The sequence below is a fragment of the Passer domesticus genome, chromosome 12, assembly GCF_036417665.1.
Source record: "Passer domesticus isolate bPasDom1 chromosome 12, bPasDom1.hap1, whole genome shotgun sequence".
Lineage (NCBI taxonomy): Eukaryota > Metazoa > Chordata > Aves > Passeriformes > Passeridae > Passer > Passer domesticus.
Window position 1 is genome coordinate 13,454,251 of NC_087485.1, and position 25,105 is coordinate 13,479,355.

Sequence of the window (25,105 nt, forward strand, 5' to 3'; positions counted from 1 at the left end):
CAATGGGCGGTGCGCGGCGGCGGGGCGGGGCGGGGCGGCGCGCGCGGCGCAGTCACATGACGGGGCGGCGCTGGCGGGGGCGGCGGCGGCGCGACCATGGTGAGGGGCAGCGGCCGGGGCGCGGGCAGCGCCTGCCGCGGGCGGGGCTGCGGCGGCACCGGCGGGCCCGCGGCCGAGGGACGGGCCCGGCCCGGAGCCGGGGCAGCGCCCTGAGCCGCCGCGCTGGGCCCGGCCGGGCGCGGGGCTGCAGCGGGCGCGGAGGCCGCGCGGTGCGGGCCGGGCGGGGCTGAGGTGCGGCCGGGCCCGCGGTGTGCCGGGCCCGCCGTGCCGGCGGTAGCGCTGCCCGCGGCCTGGGCCGGTCACCGCCTCGCTGGGCTCTGCCCGTTTGCTCGTGGGGCGCGGGGAACGGCGGTGTTTTACCGGGGGAGCAGTTTGGCTCGGTGTTTTACCGGGGGAGCAGTTTGGCTCTCTTTGGCCGAGCTGCCCCCGTGTTAAACCGGGCTCGGTCATTGCCGGTTCTGTGCTCGTGTGCCCTGGCTGTCCGCCTTGCCGCCTGCGCTCCGCTCCCTCCTGACCCTCCGAGACTGCTGCCGTAGGCTTCCCGAGTAAACTTCCTTTCTTTTGCGGCAGCAGCGGTGGCTGTGCCCGGCTGGGCGCAGCTCCTCGGCAGGTGTTGGTGTTGGCTGGGCAGGGGGCTGCGAGCTGAGGCTCAGCCCGTTCTCCCGGGCAGTCAGCAGCAGGACAGGAGGGCACGGTCTTAACGTGTGCCGGGGGAGGTTCAAGCTGGACATTTGGAGGGATTTGTTCCCAAAACGGGTGATTAGACATTGGAATGGACTGCCCACGGAGGTAATGGGGTCGTGGTCCCTGGAGGTGTTTAAGGAAAGACTGGACACTGGACACGGCACTCAGTGCCATGGTCTGGCTGACGAGGTGGTGTTTGATCTTTGCATCCTCATTCATTCTGTGAAACCTGACATTTCCACGTGGAAATAGTGTATATTGGGAAATACTTTTCAGTCCTCAATGAGAATACGGGGACAGTCAAATTTCCTAGTAAAATACAAGTCACTTTAATGTACCTTCAGTGGTATGTAATATTCAATAAAATTTTAAGCAGCACTTGCTGTAACCACCACAAAGTGTAATTAGCCTAATTGTGGCATGTGAACAGTACTAAGAGTATATAGATAGTGGGGCAGAAAATAACTGAATGCTTTATAAACAGGGGATTGCTCACTTCTTAGGCTTTTGGAACAGACTTTTTTTTATTAAGTTATATGTATGTTGATCTCTGTATCTCTGGGGCTGGGTAAAACCTGTACTGTTACTTGAAAGAGGAATGTTGAATACTGAATTGGGTGAATGAGAAATGCTAAATCTGTATAGCCACCAGTCTCTGTCCCCCACACAAATATTTTGTGATAGTCAATTACTCAGCAGTGCAACTACTTTTCTTTGCCTGTCATTTCCATGGGAACTGGCCAGACACTTGTCTGGTCTCGTGGCTTCTTTCTAAGAATAGCTGTTGTCAGGTGATTCAGGAAAAATAAAGTTACAGATGTTGAACATGGGATAATTCCATCTACCAAATTAGGCTCCCCTGTGATTTCCTGTGGCTGAGCTTGGTTTAAACCTTGAAGCTGAATGCTTAAGTACCATTAACATGACTTGTTTTAAGAGGGCTCTGGCTGCTTTTGATCCTACCCTGAATAAAAAGTCCATCTCTTTAATACTTAATAGTGTCTTGTGGCTTCCTGTAGCAGTAAGTACCAGTTTCAACACCTGAAAAACGCTTTCATCTCTCTGATTTATCTCTGAGCTCCTGTACTGTGAGATGTGATGGAAGTTCTGGAGCCTGCAGTGTCGCAGAGAAATGCTTCCTGTATGGTATAAAACGCTTATGCTTTGGTTTTTGGGTTTTTTGGTAATTTCCTCAGTATGTTGCCCAGCAGTGCCCTGTGTAGGCTGGCAGTGTCCTGCTCTGCTGCCGTAGCTCAGCTCCTCTCCTGGGCAGCCCCTGTGAAGTGTCTCACAGTGGTGTGCTGGCAGGTACTCCCTGTAACAGTGGGAGGAAAGCCTCCCTGGATAAATGGCATTTGTTGTGGTGTTCAGTGCAGGCGGTGAGCAAACAGAAGGAATTTCCCTGTGGAACAGGCTGTAAGCACATCAGTTAACTGAGGAAAAGGACTTCTGGAGATTGGAATGGAAGCACAGCCTTTTACTCATTATTATTTACTCTCTGCATGCAGCTTGAGGCACCTGTGTGTCAGAACTTGAGCTTTTAGGCTTGACAAGCTCACTGGAACTCTGCTCTCTTTCAGTACTGTGTAATTTTGAGTACTCCAAGGTACCAGATTTTTATGTGAAATAGGTCAGCACACTGGTTATTATTTTGGACCTTCTCTGGAGTGCAGCTCAGTGTCAAATACGGAACTAAAAATGAATCTCATGGAACTGAGTGTTAGAAAATGAGTAAATCTTACACAATAGGTGCAATGTTTGGTTGGTATGTTCAGGAAAAATTGCTGTTATGAGGATAGTCATGATCCAGAATAATGTTTATGGCTGCAGTAATACACTTCCCTAAGAGTTATCTGCAGGATAACTTGTGTAACTATTCTGGTCAGCTGGTTTCAAGCTGTTTTGGGTTTAAAAAAATTCTTTTCCAAGGCAACTTACAATTTAGTTTAGCAGCCTTTATAAAAAACAAACAAACAAACAAAAAAACCCAAAACCTGAAAGGAATGAAAAATACACCAAAAAACCCACCCCAAAAGCTAGCTTTCCTCACCCCCCTTCCAAATCTATTTGCTGTGAGTTTTGACTTCCATAACTTGCATGTGGTAACTTCTGCTAGCCCTGTGTTCAAGGCTGGCAAAAGGCTTCTGGCTCTTGTGCAGAAGCTGCTGGTGCACTGGGGGAGGCAGTTCTCTGGCCCTTCTGCACTGCTCCCTTGCTTCCGAGGAAAAAATGGGTAAAGCAAAGCTCTGCACATGAACAGTCCATTTATTCTACAGCAGTGGCAGTGTATCTAGTGTGGGTATAGCTCAGACATTTCTGAAGTCTAAATAGCTGCATAATTGAAGCTATAAATTGCTTCTCTTGTGCTCAGGCAGGGGTTTGCACCTTATTGTACGTGTAGTGGACAAGGCAGGGTATTCTGTACTGCTGCTTTTGCCCAGGGTCAAAGTATCTTCCACTTCAAAAGCTGATGTTCAAGATTGTTTTTGAAGATGGACCTAGGATTCCACAGTTGCTTTTTTGATAAAATGACACTTGAAAATACTATCTTATGTTACTGGGTTGGTAATTTAAGTGTAAGATAAGAACATAAACAGCTTTTTTCAATATGGAGTCTAACAGAACTGTGTTCTGAGTCAGTGTGTGCCCTGCTGGATCTCACTGGTAGGCTTTTGCTATATGTTCTCTTCCTTAATTTGCCTTTCATCATCACATCCTCAAACTTCAGGCATGTGTCAGTAGCATATGTGTATCTTGATGTGATCTTGTGTATCACTTGATAATAACGAGGTTATGTTTGGGAATCCCTGCAGTTCTGAAGCTGAACGTAGCTTGCATTGTGAAGTTGGAAGAAAAGGGTGAGCTGATACGTATTCAGACTTGGAAAAGTAAAAGTTGGAACTTGTTCACTGCTGTTAAGATGTTCTCTATGCCTACAGAAATAAAGCTGCTACAAACAACCCCTCAAGTGACACCACTGCTCCTGTGGTGTGCTTTTGACAGCAGTGTAGGTTATTGTGCTACTGTGCCAATCAAAAATGCTGCAGTTCTCTTTTCTTCAGACGTGAAGTATAGTGCCCTTGTAGTAATTTAGTCTGCTACCTTCTCAGTCTTCAAATCAACACACATACAAATTGAGGCTTCCTCTTAATTCTTCTTATCTTGGAGAGATACTGAAGAAATAAATTAATATCTTGTGTTAATATGAAAATGCTTCTGTTGATGAATTCAGTACTTAGTCCCAGTGTTGAATACAGTGTGGGACCTGGCTGTTCAGATTTAGAGCAGAAGTGGAAGTATTTTCTGTCTTCTGTTAACACAGACAGTTTGATGTAAAGCTGACACTATAAATGAATGAAACTCCACTTTTTCCCCAACTGCTCCAAACACAGTGGCTAAAGTTCTCTAAGAAGGTACAAATGTATCTGCTGGGCTCATAGCTGGTATCATGAAAAGGATAGTTCTGAACTTGTAGCCATGATTCTTTAACCAGCGTGTTTGCACACCAAAAGTAAGGAAACCAATGTACATGGACTCGGCCAAATACTTCTGGGGTTGTAGCAAATAAGTGTATGTTTCACTAATGCTTTGGCTTGGTGTTGCTGTTAAAAAGCTTTCTTTTCACAGCCCTGCTTGCAGTGTTTTGTGACTTTAGGCTGAACCGGGTAAATGGTAATCTGTTAATCACCTGGCCTTGTCTTACAGCTTTTTAGGTGGTTTACAGCCTAAACTGCTCTCCCAGCACTGTCTGACCCCATGAACAGCTGGGGATGGAAGAGCAGGGCTGGTGGCTGTGTCAACTTAATGCCCATCAGGACAAGGGGGCTTGGGAAGTGGTGGTCAATGTTAGCATTGCTGCATTGTTCCTAGCTGTGCTTTAATAGAGCTTTGATGTGGGCAGAGCTTATGGCGTTCAGCTCAGTAGTGATTTATTTTCTCTAAAGCACTGGTATGGATTCTGGGGACTGTGGAGTGTAACCAGTGTTCTGGCATAGACATAATTCAGCAAGTCTGTTATGTGATGTTCTGATATTGATTACTGCACACTAGTCCCTGCACTGTCATTTTGTGTTCTTTAAAAGTCTGATCTGCCATTGAATAATTAAAGCTTAGCAATTACAGCAAACTTCTGCTGGCAGAACATACTTGTTTCACAGTTTGAGATTGTCTAAGGGTTTGTAGCTATTGAATTGCCTGGGAAGTAGGATCATCTAACCACTGTTGCTGCTTTTTCCTTATGCTTACATCGCTTTTGGAAGACCTGCACATTGATTATTTATATGTAGAGAGAGCTTTGTAAGAGGTGGAGTCACTCTAATTAGCAGAGATGCCTTTTTCGTTGACTAAAACTTTTCTTAATTAGTTATTGTGCATAGTTGGAGTATTACTGAGGCACACTGACTCACAGAAGTGTTGCTTGGAAGGAACCTTTTTCTCATGTAACCTTGAAGCAGGTTTGTCACCAGTGTTGGATCAGATCAGCCTTGGTTTTGTCCATCTGGGTGATTGAGGAGCCTTAAGAGCAGAGTTTCATTAGGGCATGATCAAGGCAGCAGCAGTATTGCAGAGCACTTGGTTTTCTGTATGTGGAAAAGGATAGTGGGGAGATTTCAACTGCAGGAAAAGATCTCAGTTAAATATGGGAAATAACAGGGGTGTGAAATGCTCTATCACCATTAAATTGGTGTTAAACTAAAATTCCCTGCTTTAAATAAGGCCTCAATTTTAATCTCAGATACTTCTGGGACTCCTCACATGGGACATGTGGGAGTTGGGACTGAAGACAGGGTTTTAAAAACATTAGGGTGATGTAATTCATGGCCTTCCAGCTTGTTTCTGAAATGCAGTTAAAAGTAGCAGACCAGGGACCTTGTGAGCACAGTGGATGAAGGGAACAAGTATAAATAGCTGAGAATTTAGTGAAGGTGAAGGCTCAGAGAACCTGCTGTGCAAATGACTGTGCTTGGTATTTGTCATGGCTAGAGAAGATGTAGCTGAAATACTGCATCAGTGCTTTTGTCTCCTGCAGTATTTCAGAGAGGCCATCTGAAAACAAGCTGCAAGACTGAGAGAAGTGGAGATGCTCTAAAGAGGTGTTGAAGGGTGATCCTGAACAAGAGGTGGATGGCAGTGTTTCCTTGTAAAGCTTTAGGAGGAAGGCTGGGTGCAGGTGGGGACAGCAGTAGGGATTCTCATCTAAGTTTGGACATCACAGCAAATAACTTAAAGATGCTTGTAGAAACTGATCTCATTATTCTGGTAGATGCAGTAGGAGAAGGCCTGTTATAGCTGGATTGAACTATATTTTAAGAAATATTTTAATAAATGTTTTAAGAAAATGCAGTATGAACCTTGGAAAGCCAAAAGATAGTGGAGGTTTCAGTAGAAGGCATAGAATGTGCCTCTCTGAGGGGAAATAAGAGTGTCACTCTGACAGTGTGACTGGGACAAGGACACATGAAGAGTTGTTGTTTCCTTTCAGCTTTCTGATCCAATCTGCAAGTAGCTTCTACCTTCTGGAATGCACTAACTGTACTTTATCCTTTGCTTATCAGAAACTTGTCCTGAATGGAATGGCGTAGCTCAGATAGCAGTTGAGAACTTGTGACTTGTGAGCACAGAAAGCATCTGTGCAGCTGCAGTGTGTGGTCTGGGCGCTGCTTTGAAGCTCTGGACACAAGTAACAGCAGTGCTTCCTCTCAGCACAGTCGTGTCTCTGCTTTCTCCTGGAGCTTTTCTTCCCAGATACTTGCACTGGGTTCTTGACCTCTAAATGTTGGAAAGGAAAAGATGGTCCTGCTCTGCCCCTGTGGCTTTGCTGTCCAAGAAGCACTGGTGCTTGCAGGCTGCTTGTATCCTCCTCTCAGGTTTTTGCAGGGCACTTGAACTTTCTCCATTACATGTCACACAATTATTTCTGACAGCCCTTGAGTGCTCACACTACAGTGTCACTTGCAGTACATTCTGAAGTGTGGGAATCTAATTTTAATCAAGTCATAAGCAGCTTCATTGAGTTCTGTTTTGTTTGGTTTCTTTTTTCCTCCAGCCAACAACACAGCAATCTCCTCAGGATGAACAGGAAAAACTCCTGGACGAAGCCATTCAGGCTGTGAAGGTGCAGTCGTTCCAGATGAAGAGATGCTTGGTAAGGATGTGACTTTAAAAGGCAATGAAGCTTCTTGTCTGCTAGGAATAAAACAGTAAATCAATACCAATCTCTAGTTCTGTGAGGAAAATTAACCCTTTGTGTGTCTTTGTGCCAGAGGTTTTGCCAATAAATGAGGCAGCTGCTCATTGAGAGTGAGCCTTGGGTATTCTTTGAATGTGTCTTCCTGATTTTGCTCCAGTATTTGACAAGACAAGTTAAGATGTACCTTTATAATTTACATGCTTGCATTTAAATAAACCTGAGATGAACTTTATTATGAGATTATTGTTTATGTCCACCATTCTGTTGGGTTTTTTCATGTAGCCTTTTCTTGGTGTGACTGTCAGACTGAGAGGCTGCTGATGAATTACCTCCTGCATAGGATCAATTTTGTACTGATTAACTGTAGACATACATGTGAATTCTTCTCTGACTGGAAAACACCACGGGCTACTGTTGTGCTGAGCTTTTTGTCTGGGACTTGTAGCCAATTCAGGCAGATTATGTAATCACACGTAGCTTTCTCGGGTTTGAGAAGCCTCAGCTTTTATTTGGAGAAACTGCTTAAAGTTGCAATGAAAACTTAAATATTCCCATATGTTTTCATGTGGTTAGCCAAGCTAAGTTTGTTTGCAGCCAAATGACAGTAGCAAGAAGTGTAACACCTCTCCAGTTTTGTGCTCAGTGGAATGTTTTGGAAATCTTCAAGTAGCTGCAGCTGTGCTTTTCACTGCTATCTGTGATTAAGTGGCAGTATAAATACACTAAGTGGATCACACTAGCAATTCTTTTTGTTCTCCCTCAAAACTTACTACTGCTGTTTATGATGGGTTGCTCAAGTCTGTATAAGTGGTAGATTAGAGGTTTGTGGTTGGATCCTTTGATGCCAGGTGGTTAAATGCACCAGAAGTGTAAGTGAGATGCAGACTAGTAAGGGGTGGCTCTCAGTGAGGTGTTTTTTGTGGGTGACAAGGAGGGGAAGGTGATGATGGCAGTGTGTACTGTCTGTCTCCTAGAGCATTCTAGGAGATCTGAGCAAAACAACAGACCAGATTTGGAGGAGGGGAACATGTTCTGTTTTGCTTGCTGGACAGAATCTGAGTGTTGGGTGGAGATTGCTGCATAAGCGGAATGATTTTAGATTTTTCTACCATTAGCATTGTGATTTATTACTGTAGCTCTGTCTTAGATGCATCTTCTTATCACCTTACCACCTTATCACAGGTAAAATGTTCACTTAGCTAGCATGGGTGGTGTAGTATAAGCTTGATATTAAACCATTTGAGATTTTTTTTATAGATAAAAAATCTTGCAGTTGCCTAGTGTAGTTTCTAACAGACTTTTTTCTTTCCTCCTCTGAAGGACAAGAACAAGCTCATGGATGCTCTGAAACATGCTTCCAACATGCTTGGGGAGCTGCGGACTTCTATGTTATCTCCAAAGAGCTATTATGAGCTCTGTATCCTTTCAAGAGGAAACTAACAGTTGAAATGTATTTGGAATGGGATATTCATCTGCTTTTTTTGGTACCATGGTATCTTGTGTCAGATACTATTAGCAATTTCCTCCTCAGAACTCAATTATGTGTATATATTGTAGGAGAATATACACTTTGCTCACTGTTTAAATTCAGTTTTTCTCTCTGGTATAAAACAGGTCTTTGTCTTTCATATCTTCCTCTGGGAAGTTTCAGGAGTCTAGTTCTAAAAACAATATCAGCTCTGTAAAACAATTCTTATATTCCTAGTTTTATTCCCTTTTATAAAACGAAAAAATTGGTCAGAGGTTTGAGGTTAATTTTGCACCTTTATCCCAATCATGATTATTGTTCAGAAGTACTGCCTGCTTGGGCATATTTGTATTTGTTACAGCATCTTTCTTCCTGGGTGTGAATGAGCAAATTACTATTTTGTAAGAGTATGTTGTACTATTCTCACTAACAATCCTTAACTATGAGGAAAAGACATGGCAATTTCTGATGAGCTACACTACTTGGAAGTCTACCTGACAGATGAATTTGCCAAAGGCAGGAAAGTGGCAGACCTCTATGAGCTAGTACAATATGCTGGAAATATCATTCCAAGACTGTAAGTGTGTGTATATTGGTGTGTGGCTTTGCTTTTTCTTTTTAAACTGGTGAATAGTGGTCCAGCTCTGGGTTCAGGCAGTGATTGGCTTCTCAATCAGTGTGCAATGGTCAATGGTATTTCTGCCTATCTGTAGTAGATTACTGTGAAACTTCTGAGATTAGGCCAAGAGTACAGGTGCAGAAGGTCAGTTCTTCCTGCCAGTGTGTTAATTTTGCACATGACCAAGATGAAAAGCCCTTCAGTCTTGGAATAAAGTTGGCTTTTGGGTAAAGATCTGGTCAGTGGAAGATAACCAAGTTCCATGCTCTGATCAGGGAGATTGACTGTGCATGTATTAAACTGTTTCTGTTACCTGAGGGTCTGCATCTTACCTTCTCCCACACAGTAGTTGCTTCATAACCTTCTGCCTTTGTAGAAGCAGTCTGAGAAGGAAGCTGAAAGCTTGTGACTTCATTCTTAGAGTCTTTGTGTTCTGAATTTTTTTTTGGCAAAGTAATAGCTTGCCAGAAATGGTACTTGAAGGCCTGTGAAGCTTATATTTAAGTATGTGACTGTTGAGCTGCAGTACATTTTTGACATAGTCAGTTTTGGGATTTAGGTTTTGCTTGGTATTCAAGTTTTTAATTCCTGACCTTATGTTCATGCCAGGAAGGGGCTCTGGACACATCAGGCTTCATCTTCATGCAATTTCTGGAGTTTGGCTGATGGCTACCACAGTGTCTTCACCTCTGTGTGTGACCATCAGAGTTGTCTTCCTGTCTGCTTTGTAGCCTCTGGTTCTCCCTGATGAAACTTGTGGTGCTTTCATGGAAGTTCTGTGCATGGGGCAGAGGAGCAGGCAGGGAGGGGTGAGGCCTCTAAACTGAATACCTGTAGGTTCTGAATATTGTAGTTTTTTCTTCTAAGCTGAGGGGGAGTCCAAATACTCTGGAGCAGCAATCTTCCTCATCTCACATATTCCTGCTGCCTGTTACCTGATGCACAGGTGCTGAGGGAATGAGTACAATGACTGTAGTTCCTAACCTGCTAGACTACAGTGTGAGAGGCTTAACTACTTTGCCATCATAGATTACTTATCTATATGTGTCAGAACTGTTTTCCAGCTTAGTGGGATGCTGGAAGTTTAAATGAACTGGTCTGAGAGCATTCAGAACTTTGTGAGCATTTCCACATTCAGTGTGTCAAGCATTGTAATGAGGTCTAGTGGCTGTTCAAACTTGCTGTGCTCTGTAGCAGAGGAGGATAGGAGTTGAAAGCTGACTAGATATCCAAAATTATTGGACCCAGGTGATAATTTTATTGGGGTTTTTTTGTGTTTTGGTAATCCTGCCATAATGGACAAAAGGAACTGTTGCCTTTCAGTGTGATGTTGTTACTTATGGTTTATTGTTTGATTCTGTGCCTTTTGCAGGTATCTGCTGATAACAGTAGGTGTTGTCTATGTCAAGTCATTTCCACAGTCCAGAAAGGATATTTTGAAAGACCTGGTGGAGATGTGCCGTGGAGTGCAGCATCCTCTTAGAGGCCTCTTCCTTAGAAACTATCTCCTGCAGTGTACCAGGAACATCTTACCTGATGAAGGCGAGCAAGCAGAGTAAGAAGGATGGGCTATAACTTAATAAAATTACTGTTAATAGAGCTTATTTCAATTTTCTGTGTGACTTACTTGAGATTTGAGAGAAGTAGATATGCTAGAATTCCATAGACTTGACAGTGTTTCATCCATTAAGAATTCCCTTCTAGCATTAAAGTTCCTCACAAGTGAGGATGTGAACCCAGAAACCCCACCCTCTAACCTTATTGAAACTTGTATGTTCACCAGTGGCTGGAAGGATGAATACCTCTGACAAGCTTTTCTGTTCTTAACCTCTTACCAATTGCAGTGAAGAAACCACTGGAGACATCAGTGACTCGATGGATTTTGTGCTGCTGAACTTTGCTGAGATGAACAAGCTCTGGGTGCGGATGCAGCACCAGGGCCACAGCCGGGACAGAGAGAAAAGGGAGCGAGAGAGGCAGGAGCTGAGGATCCTCGTGGGAACAAACCTGGTTCGCCTCAGTCAGCTGGAAGGGGTCAATGTGGAGAGATACAAGCAGGTGGGATGGCTGTCCATTCTTTGACTTCTGCCAGCTTTCCAAACTAAACAAATTTGGACTTGCAGATGAGCAGCTGGAAGTGTTACAGCTTTGCTAAGAGTTCAGTAATCCCAGTGCTTCTCAAACTCTTCACCCAGGGAAAAGTTGTGAGTGCTGGTATACAGTGTGTTCTCAGGCCAAGGACATGATTCACACATTCTCCTGTAAGTCTGTGTGTAACAGTGACAAGAAATTCTAACCTTTCCTTCCTGATTCCCCTTTTCCTTGCAGAATAATGGGTTGGTCTAAGGGATGTGTACCCATCCGGTGTTCTGGGATAGATTTCACAAGTTGTGTGGCTGTGCTTCCCAAAGCATTCAGGAGAATGTTACTGTGTGAAATGACAATGAAGGAAATGTATTATTTAAAAGTCTGTCCCTTGTAAGTTCTACCATGGTGCTGCTGAGACCCTGGGTATGTGCCAGCAAAGTCAGTAGCACTGACTTACGAAATCAAAGCTTGCATAATGTATGAAAGGGTCAGACTTCTGAGATCAGTGGTTGTTGTTTTTTTTTTTTTTCTCTAAAGGATGAAACTTCAGAAAAATGGGACTTCTTATCAGAAAGTCTTTATGTAGAGAATCAGCTGAGAACTGTTAGAAATTCTGCTGTGCTTGGATTAAATGTATGTGTGAATATAAATTTAGAAGGTAATTGTAAAGTCACTGCAAGACCTTTTTCCCCCTATTCCAGATTGTTCTGCCTGGAATACTGGAGCAAGTTGTGAACTGTAGAGATGCTTTAGCTCAGGAGTACCTCATGGAGTGCATCATACAGGTGAGCTGCTTAAGTTCAATTGCAGTGATGGAACAGAGGGACATTTCTATACACTTAGATTCAGGCAGCTTTCACATCTTCCTCATGGACTGGAAAACTCCATCACTGGGACTTGTACACAGTAGCTTGTCCTGTATTTTTTACCAGATGGGCAGAATGGAGATTTCATGCTCCTTCTGTTGCAGTAGCTTGTAAGCATCTTAGCAGTAGTGCCTGTGTTATGAGTTGTAACAGAGACGTGGGCCCTCGAGTTACCCATTTGTCTTATATCTCTTGCTTCATGCATTTACCAGTCAAGGTCAGCTTCATAGGCCAGTGTATTTACTGTGTGGCTATCTGCTTTAGAATTATTCTGTTGCATTTTTCTTCTGTGTAACAATGGGCAAATTCAGTTTATAACTTGATGACTATTGATCTAAAACTTCAGGTTTTCCCAGATGAATTTCACCTCCAAACCCTGAACCCATTTCTCAGAGCCTGTGCTGAGCTGCACCAAAATGTGAATGTGAAAAATATAATTATTGCTTTAATTGACAGGTGAGTGACCAAGGGGGTGGAACTTGACTCAAAATTAAGTTTGTGTTGTGCACAAGCAGATGATAATTCTTCTATCATTTGAATATGTTTAATTTTTTATACAACTTCACTGTTTCCATGTCTTTCTATGAGCTGTAATTAAAGCTGTCAAGAATATTATTTCTGTAGCTTCTGCTGTCTGGACTCTGCTTTTACAGCTTCCAATGAAATCTGCTTTATGGACTGATTAAAACTTGTAAACAGATTAAGCCAGGAAACAACCCCAATTTAGTATTGAGCAGTGTCATGCTTCAGAACTGAAGTGGCAGCAGTGCCCTGCTTTGACAGCCATATCACTCATAGGTAGCTCTTGAAATCTTGAAGATCCTAATGGCTAAATCATCTGTCAGGAATACTTCACCTTGCAGGGTCAGAGGTCAGAGAACATAACAATGCTTCTTCAGAACAGAGCTAGTAGAAAATGGAACTACCTTCTTAATTCTTAGCTTTCCACTAGCATCTTGACTGTTCTCCTAAAAGCATATTTTTCCTGTGGAGGTACTGCTTAAAACTGCTTGCACTGAGTTCAGATTTGGGGGAGAAATCATAGAATCCTTTGTGTTGGAAAAGACCCTTAAGGTCAAACTGAAATTTTAATTTGTATCCTGAAAGGAAACATTTTCAGTGTGCACCTGCACTTTCTTACTGCAGAAAGGAAGTGCACTTGCATGGCTTGTCTCAGGCTGTAGAAAGGCCTTGTCCTTTGCATTTACATCCAAACATGTCCCTTCGTGCATCTGGTCCATGTACCAATGCATGGACTCCAGTTAGCAAGGGGTCTTGGGTCCCCCTGGCATTCAGCCTTGGGTAGGATTGCTGTATCTTCTCTGATGCCTGGAGAGGACTTGAATGTATTGGGCATGACTGGTACAACTGAGGATCTTGAATTTTTTACTTACCAAGTGTGTAGTTTGTCTTCTCCAGCTTACGTCAGATTTATACGTTCAAGACTTTGGTTTTATTGGAATACCTTTCAGTGTTTGTGCATTTGTCAGAGACACTGTGCTGCCTTTGCTGCCTTCATACAGAGATATTCACAGGAGTTCTTTGGTTTCCCACACTTCGATGCTGTGGCTGAGATTTTTCATAATTCTGTGAGCTTAAAAAAACCCCTAAAACTGTAAACCACAAACACCACAAAACCCCCAAATCCTAAGAAATGTTGCCTGTAACTGATTTCTGAGACTATCTTGATTACTTTTAAAAGAGGTCACAGGATATTTTGCTAGCCTTTTACACTGGAGTGTAGCAGTGTCATTCTTTAAAGAAGGCTTGCCTTGTGTAGCTTTTGCTGCCCTGTTAAACTTCAGTATCACCTCCACAGTAAGTTTTTTGTGTTATGTTGCAAACACCAGTAAGTGACTGACTAGCAGTGACCCTCTGTCCTCCCAGCCCTACCACTGCTGGGGTTTGTTGGGCCACTGAAGGCTTCCAGAGCTCTCTTTGGGCTGTGGGACAAGGGCACAAAGGTGATGGTTATGTTTGTAGCATGGCAGCTTGAGATTTGGACTGTAATGTTCCTGCCAGTGTTGGAGCATGTGAGTGGGTCTGTCCTTGGAATCCATGTGTGTGGGGAGGATGTTGCTCTTGTGTTTGTGTTGGAGCTGGTAGCAGCAATGGCCAGGAGCTTCAGTACTGTGTAGTTGAGATGTGAAGCTGCCCTGTGTAGGTTGTGCCTCTTGGCATTTCTCATCTTTGCTTTGGCTAATTGAATCTGAACATCAATGACTGCTGAAGAAGCTTGTGAAAATTTTATTCTTATTCCTGTGGGGCTTTCCTGCTAAAGGAATCTCTGCAAGTAGTCTTGCTGCTTTGGGATCTTTGTTGCCTTACTAAACCATTTATGACTTTTAATTATGCTGCCATCTGCCTGCAGCTTGTTCATACCTTGTAGCATTGCTGGCTTTACACTGAGCTGTTGCCAAGGAAAGCTGCCTTGTGCCTCTAAGAAAAGGCAGTAATTGTTCCTGGCTTTAGAAAGTCTGCATCTTATCACCCTAATCAAATATGAGAATAGTTCAATGTCTTGCTTTTCCAGGCAGTGAAGTTTTTTTGCCTCCTGGGCTTTTCTTACGTGCCTCTTTATTTCAGATTCAGAATCAAAATTGATAAACCCTCTAGAAAAAAATTTTAAAAATTTAATGCAATGCTTTTTCCTAAATATTTTTGTAGTTCTTTTTCTAATTCAGAGTATAGTAATCTCAGTAATTAGAAAGTCAAGATAGCAGCTTGAGCTTCTTAAGCTTCAACTCTGGTAAGGTGTTACTCTTCTGATAGTGATGCTTTCTATCCAGTATCTCATTTTTGCAGAAATGGTGCTTGGCATGACTTTCTCCTCTTACACATAAAAATACCTCTCACCATCATCTGAATGCTTGCTGGATGGCAATTTCTGCTCCCATCCCCCAAAACCCAATATTCTTCACTTCTCCATTCTTCTTAAGTTCATTTTGTATTTTGTTCTCTGCAAATAGTGTAAGTTCCAAACATGTTGGTTGGTCTTTAGTGGCAGAGAACAGTTGAGTCAGCATATTCCTTCTGTGTGTTTTTTTCTGGAGGCTGTTTTGTGGAGGATTCTATTTGGTGCCTAATTTCAGTAATAGCACTGATTGAATAAATGTAGGATATTTACTCTTCCATCACCCTACTCTATACCTCTTTATCTGCTGGAAAAACCAGAGCACTTGCTTCTAGCTGAAGAACATCAATTATGAAATGTCCTTCCTGTTCCTTCTTCACCTTGCCTTTTCTGTCAGCGCTTTTTCAGGACTGATAGTTACGAGGCTCAGTTGCTCATAAGGCTTCTGACTTCCATTAATTTCCGTTTTGCTTGTAATAGAGCTTCCAAATATACCTAAAGGACATGCTTTTTCTACCAGTCCCTCTTTCTGCTCTGTATTAGAGAAGTGGAGAAGCTGTCCTGACCAAGCTGCTTTCCTTGCTCTGTCACCAGGTTAGCTTTATTTGCACATCGTGAAGATGGACCTGGTATCCCAGCAGATATCAAACTGTTTGATATCTTTTCACAGCAAGTTGCTACTGTTATACAGGTATGTTGGGTATCCCTGGGTGTGTTTTTTTGCAAAGTTCTGTGCTTTAGTATGAGCTTCATGCTGTCTTAAATTTCAGTCTCGGCAGGATATGCCCTCAGAGGATGTGGTGTCTTTGCAAGTTTCTCTCATTAACCTGGCTATGAAATGCTACCCAGACCGTGTGGACTATGTTGACAAGGTGTTGGAGACTACTGTGGAAATATTCAACAAACTTAATCTGGAACAGTAAGTGTCTCTTGCATTTTTCTTTGGTATGGCAATTAATACCCTAAAATCAGGTCTTCTGTATTTCATCAGATGTGGTGAGATAGCAGAGCCATGCTCTGGATGTGTAAGGTCACTGCTTTTGGATCAGCTGCAGCAGCCCTGATAAACTCCTGGCTAACCAGGACTTGCTCCCCTGTGTGTGAGTTGTGCTGTACATCCACACAATGTGTGTGCATTTTGTAGGCATCCCTTACAGCACTCTAGAGTTCTGCTATTGCTGCATTTGCAGCCACACTCTGCTTCTGCTGGCAGCAACTTAAAACATGCATTTGTTACTGTATGTCCCAAAGAGCAAGATCTGACTTATTTTGGTACTCGTTTCCTTTCTCCCTAGCACCAAGCTGCTTGGTGGTTGTTGTATGACTCAGAATTGATACTCTGAAGCAGACTTTAAACCTGTCTACCTGTGTGAACCACTGACTAATTGTATTTTTTTGCATATGTTTTCTTTCAGTATTGCAACAAGCAGTGCTGTTTCAAAGGAGCTGACTAGACTTTTGAAAATCCCAGTTGATACGTACAACAATATCCTGACAGTTCTGAAACTAAAACATTTTCACCCACTCTTTGAATACTTTGATTATGAGTCCAGGAAGAGCATGAGTTGTTATGTGCTTAGCAATGTATTGGATTACAACACAGAAATCGTGTCCCAAGAACAGGTATGATATAGTTCATTTGAAAATCTAGGTACTTAAGTGATTGTTCAAAGACCTGAAAACATATTTAGTGACTTCATGCAGGGCATGCTTTGTTTCCTAGCCTGCATGCCCCTGCCTCCCCTGGCACAGTCTTTATCCTACTTAGTAATTCTTCCTCCTGTGTTCTTAAATGTTTTTGAACATCTTACCTAACCTCATCCTAGAGGCTGCTTCTGATTTACCACACATCAGCCTAGACAGTAATCTGTTAGGTTAGACCCTGAATCTCTTTAAAACTGGGTCTGCTATCTAAAGAAGGCTGCACAGCCTTTGGAATCTGAATTTCTTCTGCACTGCTGTGCTGCCCTGTCCCACCTGTGCTGAGAGGGGCCCTTCTTCAGGGTGTGAGGCCCCTATGTCTGAAGCATCACCACTATGAGTGGCTGTGAAGATGTTGCTGGCAATTTATGCTTATGGACTACTGTAGTTTAAACAGAGCTTCTGTTGCCTTTACCAGGTTGATGCCATCATGAATTTGGTATCCACGCTGATCCAGGACCAACCAGATCAGCCTGCTGAAGATCCTGACCCTGAGGACTTTGCGGATGAGCAGAGTCTTGTGGGAAGATTTATTCACCTGCTGCGTTCCGATGACCCTGACCAACAGTACCTGGTTGGTGACTGGTGCTTCTCAATGTCTGTGCTCTCTGAACTGTCACAGTTCTTGCATTATTCACTGTACAAGACCTGAGTGAAGCTGGGAGCTGGGGCATCACTGCCCTGGCACTACAAACTCAGTAGAGAACATTATGTATGACACCTTTAGTGGTAGGATGATAAGTTGTTTATTCAGAAAAAGCAAATGAGGACTTAAGCATTTGTTGATTGAAAGTTTTCATCCCATGAGGTGGCAACTATCTGTATGAGTTTGTGGAACTCCTGATGTTCTGACAAATTCACATAATGATCTATTGAAAACACAGCAAGTGCTCTTTGGAGTACTGTGCTATTTGTGAATTTTAATACCAAGGGAATGCAAAAAACTTCGGAAAATACAGCTTAGTATGTTTGGCCTTGGGGATTTTAATTTCTTTAAGGATGGGGTCTTCATACAGCATGTAGTGTCCTGCTGCTTGGTTCCACATGCTTTTCTTCTCTGCTTGTCCAGCTGTAGCAGTACATTTGACATGTCCTTGAAATCTGTGCATTATGGTACTTGTAATGGTTTGACTTGATCTATGGCAGCTTAATGTAGTTCTGTTGTTAATCTGCTGTATCTGGCTTTAGGGAAGTCATTAAACTTCAAATAAACTGTCTTGAAGTGTTTGTTAGGGTAGAGGGCCAGGGATATTCTGTCTGTGCCAGACCCACTGGAGAAGCTGGCAGAAGCTGTGATGAAGTTGGATTTGCTGCAGATGGCAGTTAGCTCATGTCTGCTTAGGGACTACTGTGAAGTTACAGTTTGTGCCTGAAATAAAAGTTGCACTGTATAAACAGTGAGAATAGAGCAACAGAATAAAGTGCAAGCTATGCAAAACACAACTAGTATTGATTTAGCTTGGCTTTAAGGTCTGGTACAAGAAACTCTTGCTTGAAGTGTAATGAAACTTGTGTAATGGGGAGAAGAATAACTTTACAGGAACTGGAGTCAGTTGTATTTCAGGACCTTATTACTGGAGTAAAGCAGAACGGTTTTTTTTTTCTTACTGAAAACAAAGCTTCCCTCAAAGGAATGCTGGCACCGAGGAAATTAATATTTCTACCCCAAAATAATTTACATAGCTAGAGATGTTGAAGCTGTTTCTGCAAAGATTCTGAGAGTCTGTCTGTCTTTCTCATCTAGCAGTGCTTTGCTTTAATCACGTTGACCCCCTTTAAACGCCATCAAAGGACTTGTCACATTATCTTTTAGGTACAATTCTCTGAGCTACTTAACACCTTTTACTAATAATGCTTAATAGCTCCCTCAGCATCACAAGTGCTTGCATCAAATTTCTCTACAATGCAGCAGGAAAAATCCAAGGTTATAGGATTTTCACAGTATCTCACTTTAAATTATGCATTCTGTATGGAAGAGATATGAAATGCAAATTCAAACAGCCTTGTCCAAGTGCATTAGCCAGAGTGGCTAACCAGTGTGCAATGGGTGATTACAGACTTCTCTATATTCAGGTTATTTACATGAAATCTGCATCTAATCTAAAAACAGGTTGAGGGTGGGGCACTGAGCTTCCCTTGAGTGCATGTTTCTGGGAAGGATTCTCTGAGCTCACAGTGCTTCTGTTCCAGATCCTCAACACTGCCCGGAAGCACTTTGGGGCAGGGGGGAACCAGCGCATTCGTTTCACGCTGCCCCCCCTGGTTTTTGCTGCCTACCAGCTCGCCTTCCGCTACAAAGAGAACTCCAAAGTGGTAAGTTCACCTCCAGCTTGCTCTTGTGTGCTTGCTTGCCTTTATTTTCTTGAAAATGCATTTTGTCTGGCTGCATAAGTACGCTCAGACTTGATACAGAAGGCTAGTTTTGTTTGGGTTTTTTCTGGAGGTTTGAATGCTTTTTAATTTAATGAAGATTTTTATCAAATCGTAGTAAATCACTTCAGTACTTGAGAAGTGAAGGAGCAGAAATTGGCTAGTTTTGTTTATTCATTAAGGTGATGGATTATGTGCCTTTACTGGAGACCAGAACTGATGGCATGAAACTGATTTAAATCTAAATATTGAAATTCATCAATTTCTAAACTGTAGCTACATTATTGTAATGTTTCTAAACTGAAAAGAAAGCACTTGCTTTAACTTACAGAGTAGTAGTAAAAGTGTACAGTAAAATAACAACTGATCCATTTTGGCTCTTAAATGCTTTCTGATTGAGGTATTTACCTTAAATATGTATTTCCTTTATTGTGGATGTTATATTGTGGGGACATAAGGTTAAATATTTGTTAAAATACTCTTCAAAATGAAGGTTTTAATATTCTCTTCCACTTTTGACTGCTCCAGACTGAACAGAATTTTTCTCCCCTTGGCTAACTAGGCTTTTGCTCAGTTATGTGTTAAGCATAGCTGTCCTAACTGCAGTTCAGTGTAGGCTTCTGAAGAAAGCTCTTACGAGCTGGTAGGAAAAATGGGTGTGAAATCTTTGTAAAATACTTTGTGCAGACCCACTGAAGCTGACGCTGTACTGCTGGAGTGAGTGGAGTGGCATCAGAGAGCAACAGACTGGAGCATTTAACAGATCTTAGAACAATTGAGATTCCTTTTTCCTTGTAGCAGTGCTCGTGTTCAAGCCTTGCTTTTCTTGTCTAGGATGACAAATGGGAAAAGAAGTGCCAGAAGATCTTCTCATTTGCTCATCAGACCATCAGTGCTCTGATCAAAGCAGAGCTGGCAGAGCTGCCTCTCCGACTCTTCCTGCAGGGAGCACTGGCTGCAGGAGAGATTGGCTTTGAGAACCACGAAACTGTGGCCTATGAGTTCATGTCCCAGGTGAGTGTCCAGCTAGTAGAGCTGGTGTCCTGTGCTGCCTTTAGCTTGGTTTGGGTAGGTTTGCTGAACACTGAACCATCCGGTGTGATTAAAACACCTGAAGTGATGGACAGCCAGTGCTACTAGGTAGAAACTCCTCGTTTCATTCTTGCTTCCCAGGCTGCTGTGGAATTAAGCTCCATTGCTACTGATTTGAATACTCAGTCTGACAACAGTGGTATGTTGCAATGCTGCCTCCTGCTCGTGTAGTTGGCTCACTGGAGGAGTGTAGTTTCTCAGCATAAAGTGCTCCTTCACTGCTTCTGTCTCCAGCTCCTGATAGCCAGCTGGTATTGCCCTGACCACAAGCACTCTTTGGAAGTTTTCTAAAATCTGCAGTGTTCACAACTGCTATGCTGGGCTTTGCCAATTAAAATCCTTGTATTGGAACCTACTATAAACTACTCTGAAAACCTATTTGAACTTGTAATGTGGTCTTAATTTGCCAAAACCTTCCCCTCCTACCCATCATAAAGAACCAATGTGTTCCATGTTGTCCATGTTGTAGCTTTGTCCTAATCTTTCCCGTAATACTGCTACTAAATGCATGTTTTTAAACAGAGTTGCTGATAAGCTGGGTTTGCTCACTGTGTTGTATCAGTTGCTATTGTAGCACAGTTGTGACCATGAGAGCAGCATGGCAATGATGTACTTTGCATTAGAGATACAGTTCAAGATTTGTCTATTCTCTGAAGATTCTTCATCGGTGCAGCAGCAGAGCAAGTGCTTTTCTTACCTACTCTGTCATCACTGACCTGCTGTCAACTTCTGCTCTTCTGTTTTGTGTTTCAAAGAACCAAATCTTCTTCAAGGACTGTTTCTGCTGCTGAAGTTCTGTGTCTGAATAGGTGCTTGAATGAGGAAAAACTTAATCTTCAGATTATATGTGGGATCACACTTACTTGCTAAGACCACTTGAATACTATTTCTTGTAAAATTTTTTCTGGTCTGTGGATTTACTTGGTTTTACACTCTACATGAAAGAGTTTTTTCCCTACCTGAAGCTTTTAACAAATGCAAAACTGGACAGTTTCTTGCTGTGTGAATAGCAGGTGTGATTTTTTTTTTTCTGATGTGTTCTGATTGAGTCTTGCTTTCTCCCTTGTCTAGGCCTTCTCTCTATATGAAGATGAAATCAGTGACTCAAAAGCACAGCTGGCTGCAATCACCTTGATAATTGGGACATTTGAGAGGATGAAGTGCTTCAGTGAGGAGAACCACGAGCCTTTGAGGACTCAGTGTGCACTGGCAGCCTCCAAACTCCTGAAGAAGCCAGACCAGTGCCGAGCTGTGAGCACTTGTGCCCATCTGTTCTGGTCTGGCCGAAACACTGACAAGAACGGAGAGGAGGTAAGAGCAAAGTGACAGCAGTGGAACACATTCTGCCTCAGTAACAGTTCTGCCTTCCTTCTGTAGACACTTCTAAAGTAGATACATTGGTGATGTAGGTTTGTTTGGAATTTATTTTAATATGAAATTTCTAAAACTCATTGGAGCATAAACTGCATAAATAAAAACATGAAGAAAACTCTAGTTTAAGGGTGGAAGTACCCAACAAGCTTCTGAGTGTCAGCTAGTTAAAGGCTAGTTGACTGGTCTGCACTTTTCTTGTATTTATTATATTAGCTTCATTTGCATGTGAACTACTAAACTTCCAAATTACAGATACAAGTTGTTGAAGTAAAGGTAAAAAAATCCTCTGTGTTCTTCAGGGCTTGTCACATAAGGTGTTACCATTTTAAGGAGCAGTGTTTGAAACATATTTTTCAAAGTATGCATTATGGTACATGCCACAAAATTGAGTTACTTGATCTCATAATTGAAGGCTTTCAACAACTGTTCATGCTACTGTGTGATTTAACAAAATCTAATGGTGGCAGTCAGGCAGGGTAAGCTTTCAGGCACAGCTTGCTCTTTGCAGTTGGTGTAGTTTTGTGTTTCTGTGGCAGACCCCCAAGAAATTATGTGTGTGCCAAGGGAAGAGATACTGGAGGCTCCCTAAGGTTCTTTTATTTCTTGTAACTTTGGTGTTTTTCCTTCTAGCTTCATGGAGGAAAGAGAGTGATGGAATGCCTAAAGAAGGCTCTGAAGATAGCAAATCAGTGCATGGACCCTTCTCTGCAAGTCCAGCTTTTCATAGAAATTCTGAATAGATATATCTATTTTTATGAAAAGGAAAATGAGGCGGTGAGTGGTAATCCATTCTCTGTTGCATCTTTTTTAAAGAATGCTTCTTTAAGCTCTTCATTCACACTTGTAACCACAAATTCTCTTCAGCTTGCCCTGTAGTCTCATGAGAAGCCCAAGTTCTTGTGATAAGAGAGGAGTCAATTCTTGATGTGCTAATAAAAGTATTGGATTAAACTTCATTCCTCTCACACTGGGGAAAATGTTTGCAGTTTAGTTATGAATTTAAATATTGTGAGACTCATATACCTAAACTATTTTAGATTAAAACTTACTGGAACTTAGATGAGAAAGTAGTAAGATTCTAGCTTTAGATGTACCAAACTTAAAATGTACATAAGGAAAAGAAAAATTTTTTACAGGTGTTCATGGTCACTGCTGACTCTGCCAGGTTGGTGTAAGCTTTAATTTCACAAATAGACACCATATGTACTCAGCTTAAATTGTGTTTATATATAATCTGAGATAGTTACCTGATCCATTTTCTGTTAGCAGGTAAAGAAGAGTTAGGCAGTTTGAAAAACCTGCTTGGACAAGTAGAGATCAGTGTCTCCTCTGATGTCATTGACTGAGAGCAGCCATAAAATATCCTGTAGTTCTGAGAGAATTCCTAAAGGAATTTGAGGGATTTGCTGACTTTGCAATAATTGAACTGGCTTCTCAGCATAGGGGTGCTCTAGTATAGGAGGTGCTGTATCTGATGGAGATGAAAATAAAGCTTTGAATTTCAAAGCACATTTTGGCAGATATAAAAATACTCTCTGGATACTCTGTGGCCTGAGTGCATTTTTTGTAGTGCTGAACTTCAGCCCGTAGGCAGCCATGGCTTGTTGTCTAAGAAAAACTTGAAATCTGATATTACCATCCTGACTTCTATAAGAAACAATTACCTCACAGTGCATGTACAATCTGATTGTGTGTGCCATTTGTTTGAAGCTTTTTCAATTTGTATTGAACAGAGAAATGCTGTTGGAATAGTTACAAAGCTATCAGGCTAATGACAAGTTTTTCATCTTTGCTGGGATGGGGGAGTTTCCACAGAACTCTGAAACTGGAAGGGTCCTGTGCAGAACCAGAGAAGGCAGTCCCCAGCAGTTTGTCTGCATACAGTCTTACCAGCATTTTGAAAGATTATCCAAATACAGATAGCTTAAAGACAAGTCTGTCAAAACTAATGTTTGTGCACTTGTACACAGGTGGTGTTGATGACTTCTGTTTTATGTTCTGTAGGTGACAATTCAGGTTTTGAATCAGCTTATACAGAAGATCAGAGAAGATCTCCCAAACCTTGAGTCTACTGAAGAAACAGAACAAATTAACAAACACTTTCACAACACACTGGAGCACTTGCGTCTGAGGAGGGAATCGCCAGAATCTGAGGGGCCAATTTATGAAGGTCTTGTTCTTTAGAAAGACACTCACTGTACCTGTTTTCATTTACATACCATGTTTTTTTTAAGATAGGTTCCTAGGCTGTGCCTTTCAGAAATGTCAAGTTAACATTCATGTGTTCAGTCTGGCACTTCAAACACTTGTGTTGAATACTCTAACAAATTTGGAAGGTTGGACCAGCAACTACAGGTTTCATCAGTTAGCATGGCTGAAACTTTCTTTGAAATCCATGTGACATGGTAGGGCTCTTCAGTTCTGATTTCTCTTCTGTCTGTTCACTGTTGCTTCTGTAGCACTAGAGCTCTAAACTGGCAGTGACTGTCAGCTGAAACTGTGTCTGATCCTTACAGAGCATCAGATTTTTGGGATTATTGTATGTCAAATTCTGCTTGTGCTTTTCTTTTAATGCGAGTTAAGACTAAGTGTAATATTTTTCCCTAAAACTAGAATATATTAATGCATGTTTGGAGAGTTTTAAAGTACCATGTTCAAAAACAGAAGTTATATTTTGCATATTAAGGCTCTGTGACATTCAGTGAGGGCCAGTACTGTGCACAGGGCATATTTATCAAGATAATTTTGTTCCAAATAGTATAAAAAAATAGAGAAATTGCAATCTATATAGATATGTATAACCTTCATTACTGTAAATTTAGGGGAAAATGCATTACACAAGTTTATTCAGTATCATGATTTTGCACCGGTGAAACAATAAAGTTGCTATTAACACCTGCTGTTTCATGTCTCTTCAGAGCCCACTGCTGAACCCAAAGCTAATGTTGAACCTTCTGATAAAAGTGAAAGAACTTTGGTTTTGTAGGGACAGAAGAATCAAGGCATAGTTACCCTGGCCGAGCCGGGCAGCTGCTGGCATTTCTGATGTGGGAGTTTGTGGTACAAAACCAGTGGTTCTGCACACGGTGCTGAGATGATGTGTGCTCACATTTCAGAATGTTTTTATGACATACTCGGAGCGAGGAAGAATCCTACTGGATTCTGTGCCAGAGAGTGACAATAGAATGGCAGTGCTGTAGGAACCTGAGCAGTGGAGCACGGCCAGTGGCAGCTGCTGAGCTGCTCCTGTCCATGGGCTAATGCTGGAAGTTTTGACCTGTCTGAATTGCCTTGAGTGAACGTGGTGTTCTAAAGATAACTGATGGAATTGAATTACTCCTTGAGTGACCACTGTTTTCTGAAAATGTGTCCTGGCTTGATTGGATATTAAATGAGATTTTGGTGGGATTGTTCAGTAATTTAGTGCTACCTGTTTTCTGAGAAAGGCAAATACAATCCTAGGAAACAACTGTAGCGTAGACAACAATTAGATCATTAATATACTGATTAATAAGTCTGGCTTGGAAGGGAGGAGGAATGAATGGGGAGATAATTTAAAGGCTTTACTTCCCCAGGTTTATAGCTGATGCTGATTCAAAAATCTTCCTGTTGCTCTGTATCTGTTGAAAGTGTTCCTCATAGAACTGTTAAGTTGTTTTGTTGTAGCACATCCATAGCAGAATGTGGTGATTATGTTCATGTGGATATGTTCATAGTGTAGGGATATGCCCTCCTAGTT

The 25,105-nt window shown here is 42.2% G+C and overlaps 1 protein-coding gene across 1 annotated transcript; it reads left to right on the forward strand.

Annotated features, from left to right (window-relative positions):
- Nucleotides 1-39: 39 nt before the first annotated feature.
- VPS35 (VPS35 retromer complex component) lies at nt 40-24,261 on the forward strand. The gene is made up of 17 exons (XM_064386494.1): nt 40-99; nt 6,791-6,889; nt 8,255-8,351; nt 8,856-8,979; nt 10,394-10,576; nt 10,866-11,079; nt 11,811-11,894; nt 12,322-12,431; nt 15,424-15,520; nt 15,600-15,748; nt 16,245-16,452; nt 16,949-17,104; nt 18,721-18,843; nt 19,735-19,914; nt 21,064-21,303; nt 21,997-22,140; nt 23,371-24,261. Exons 1-17 carry the CDS (start codon nt 97-99, stop codon nt 23,548-23,550), a joined length of 2,391 nt encoding a protein of 796 aa, XP_064242564.1. The 5' UTR covers nt 40-96; the 3' UTR covers nt 23,551-24,261.
- Nucleotides 24,262-25,105: the final 844 nt, after the last annotated feature.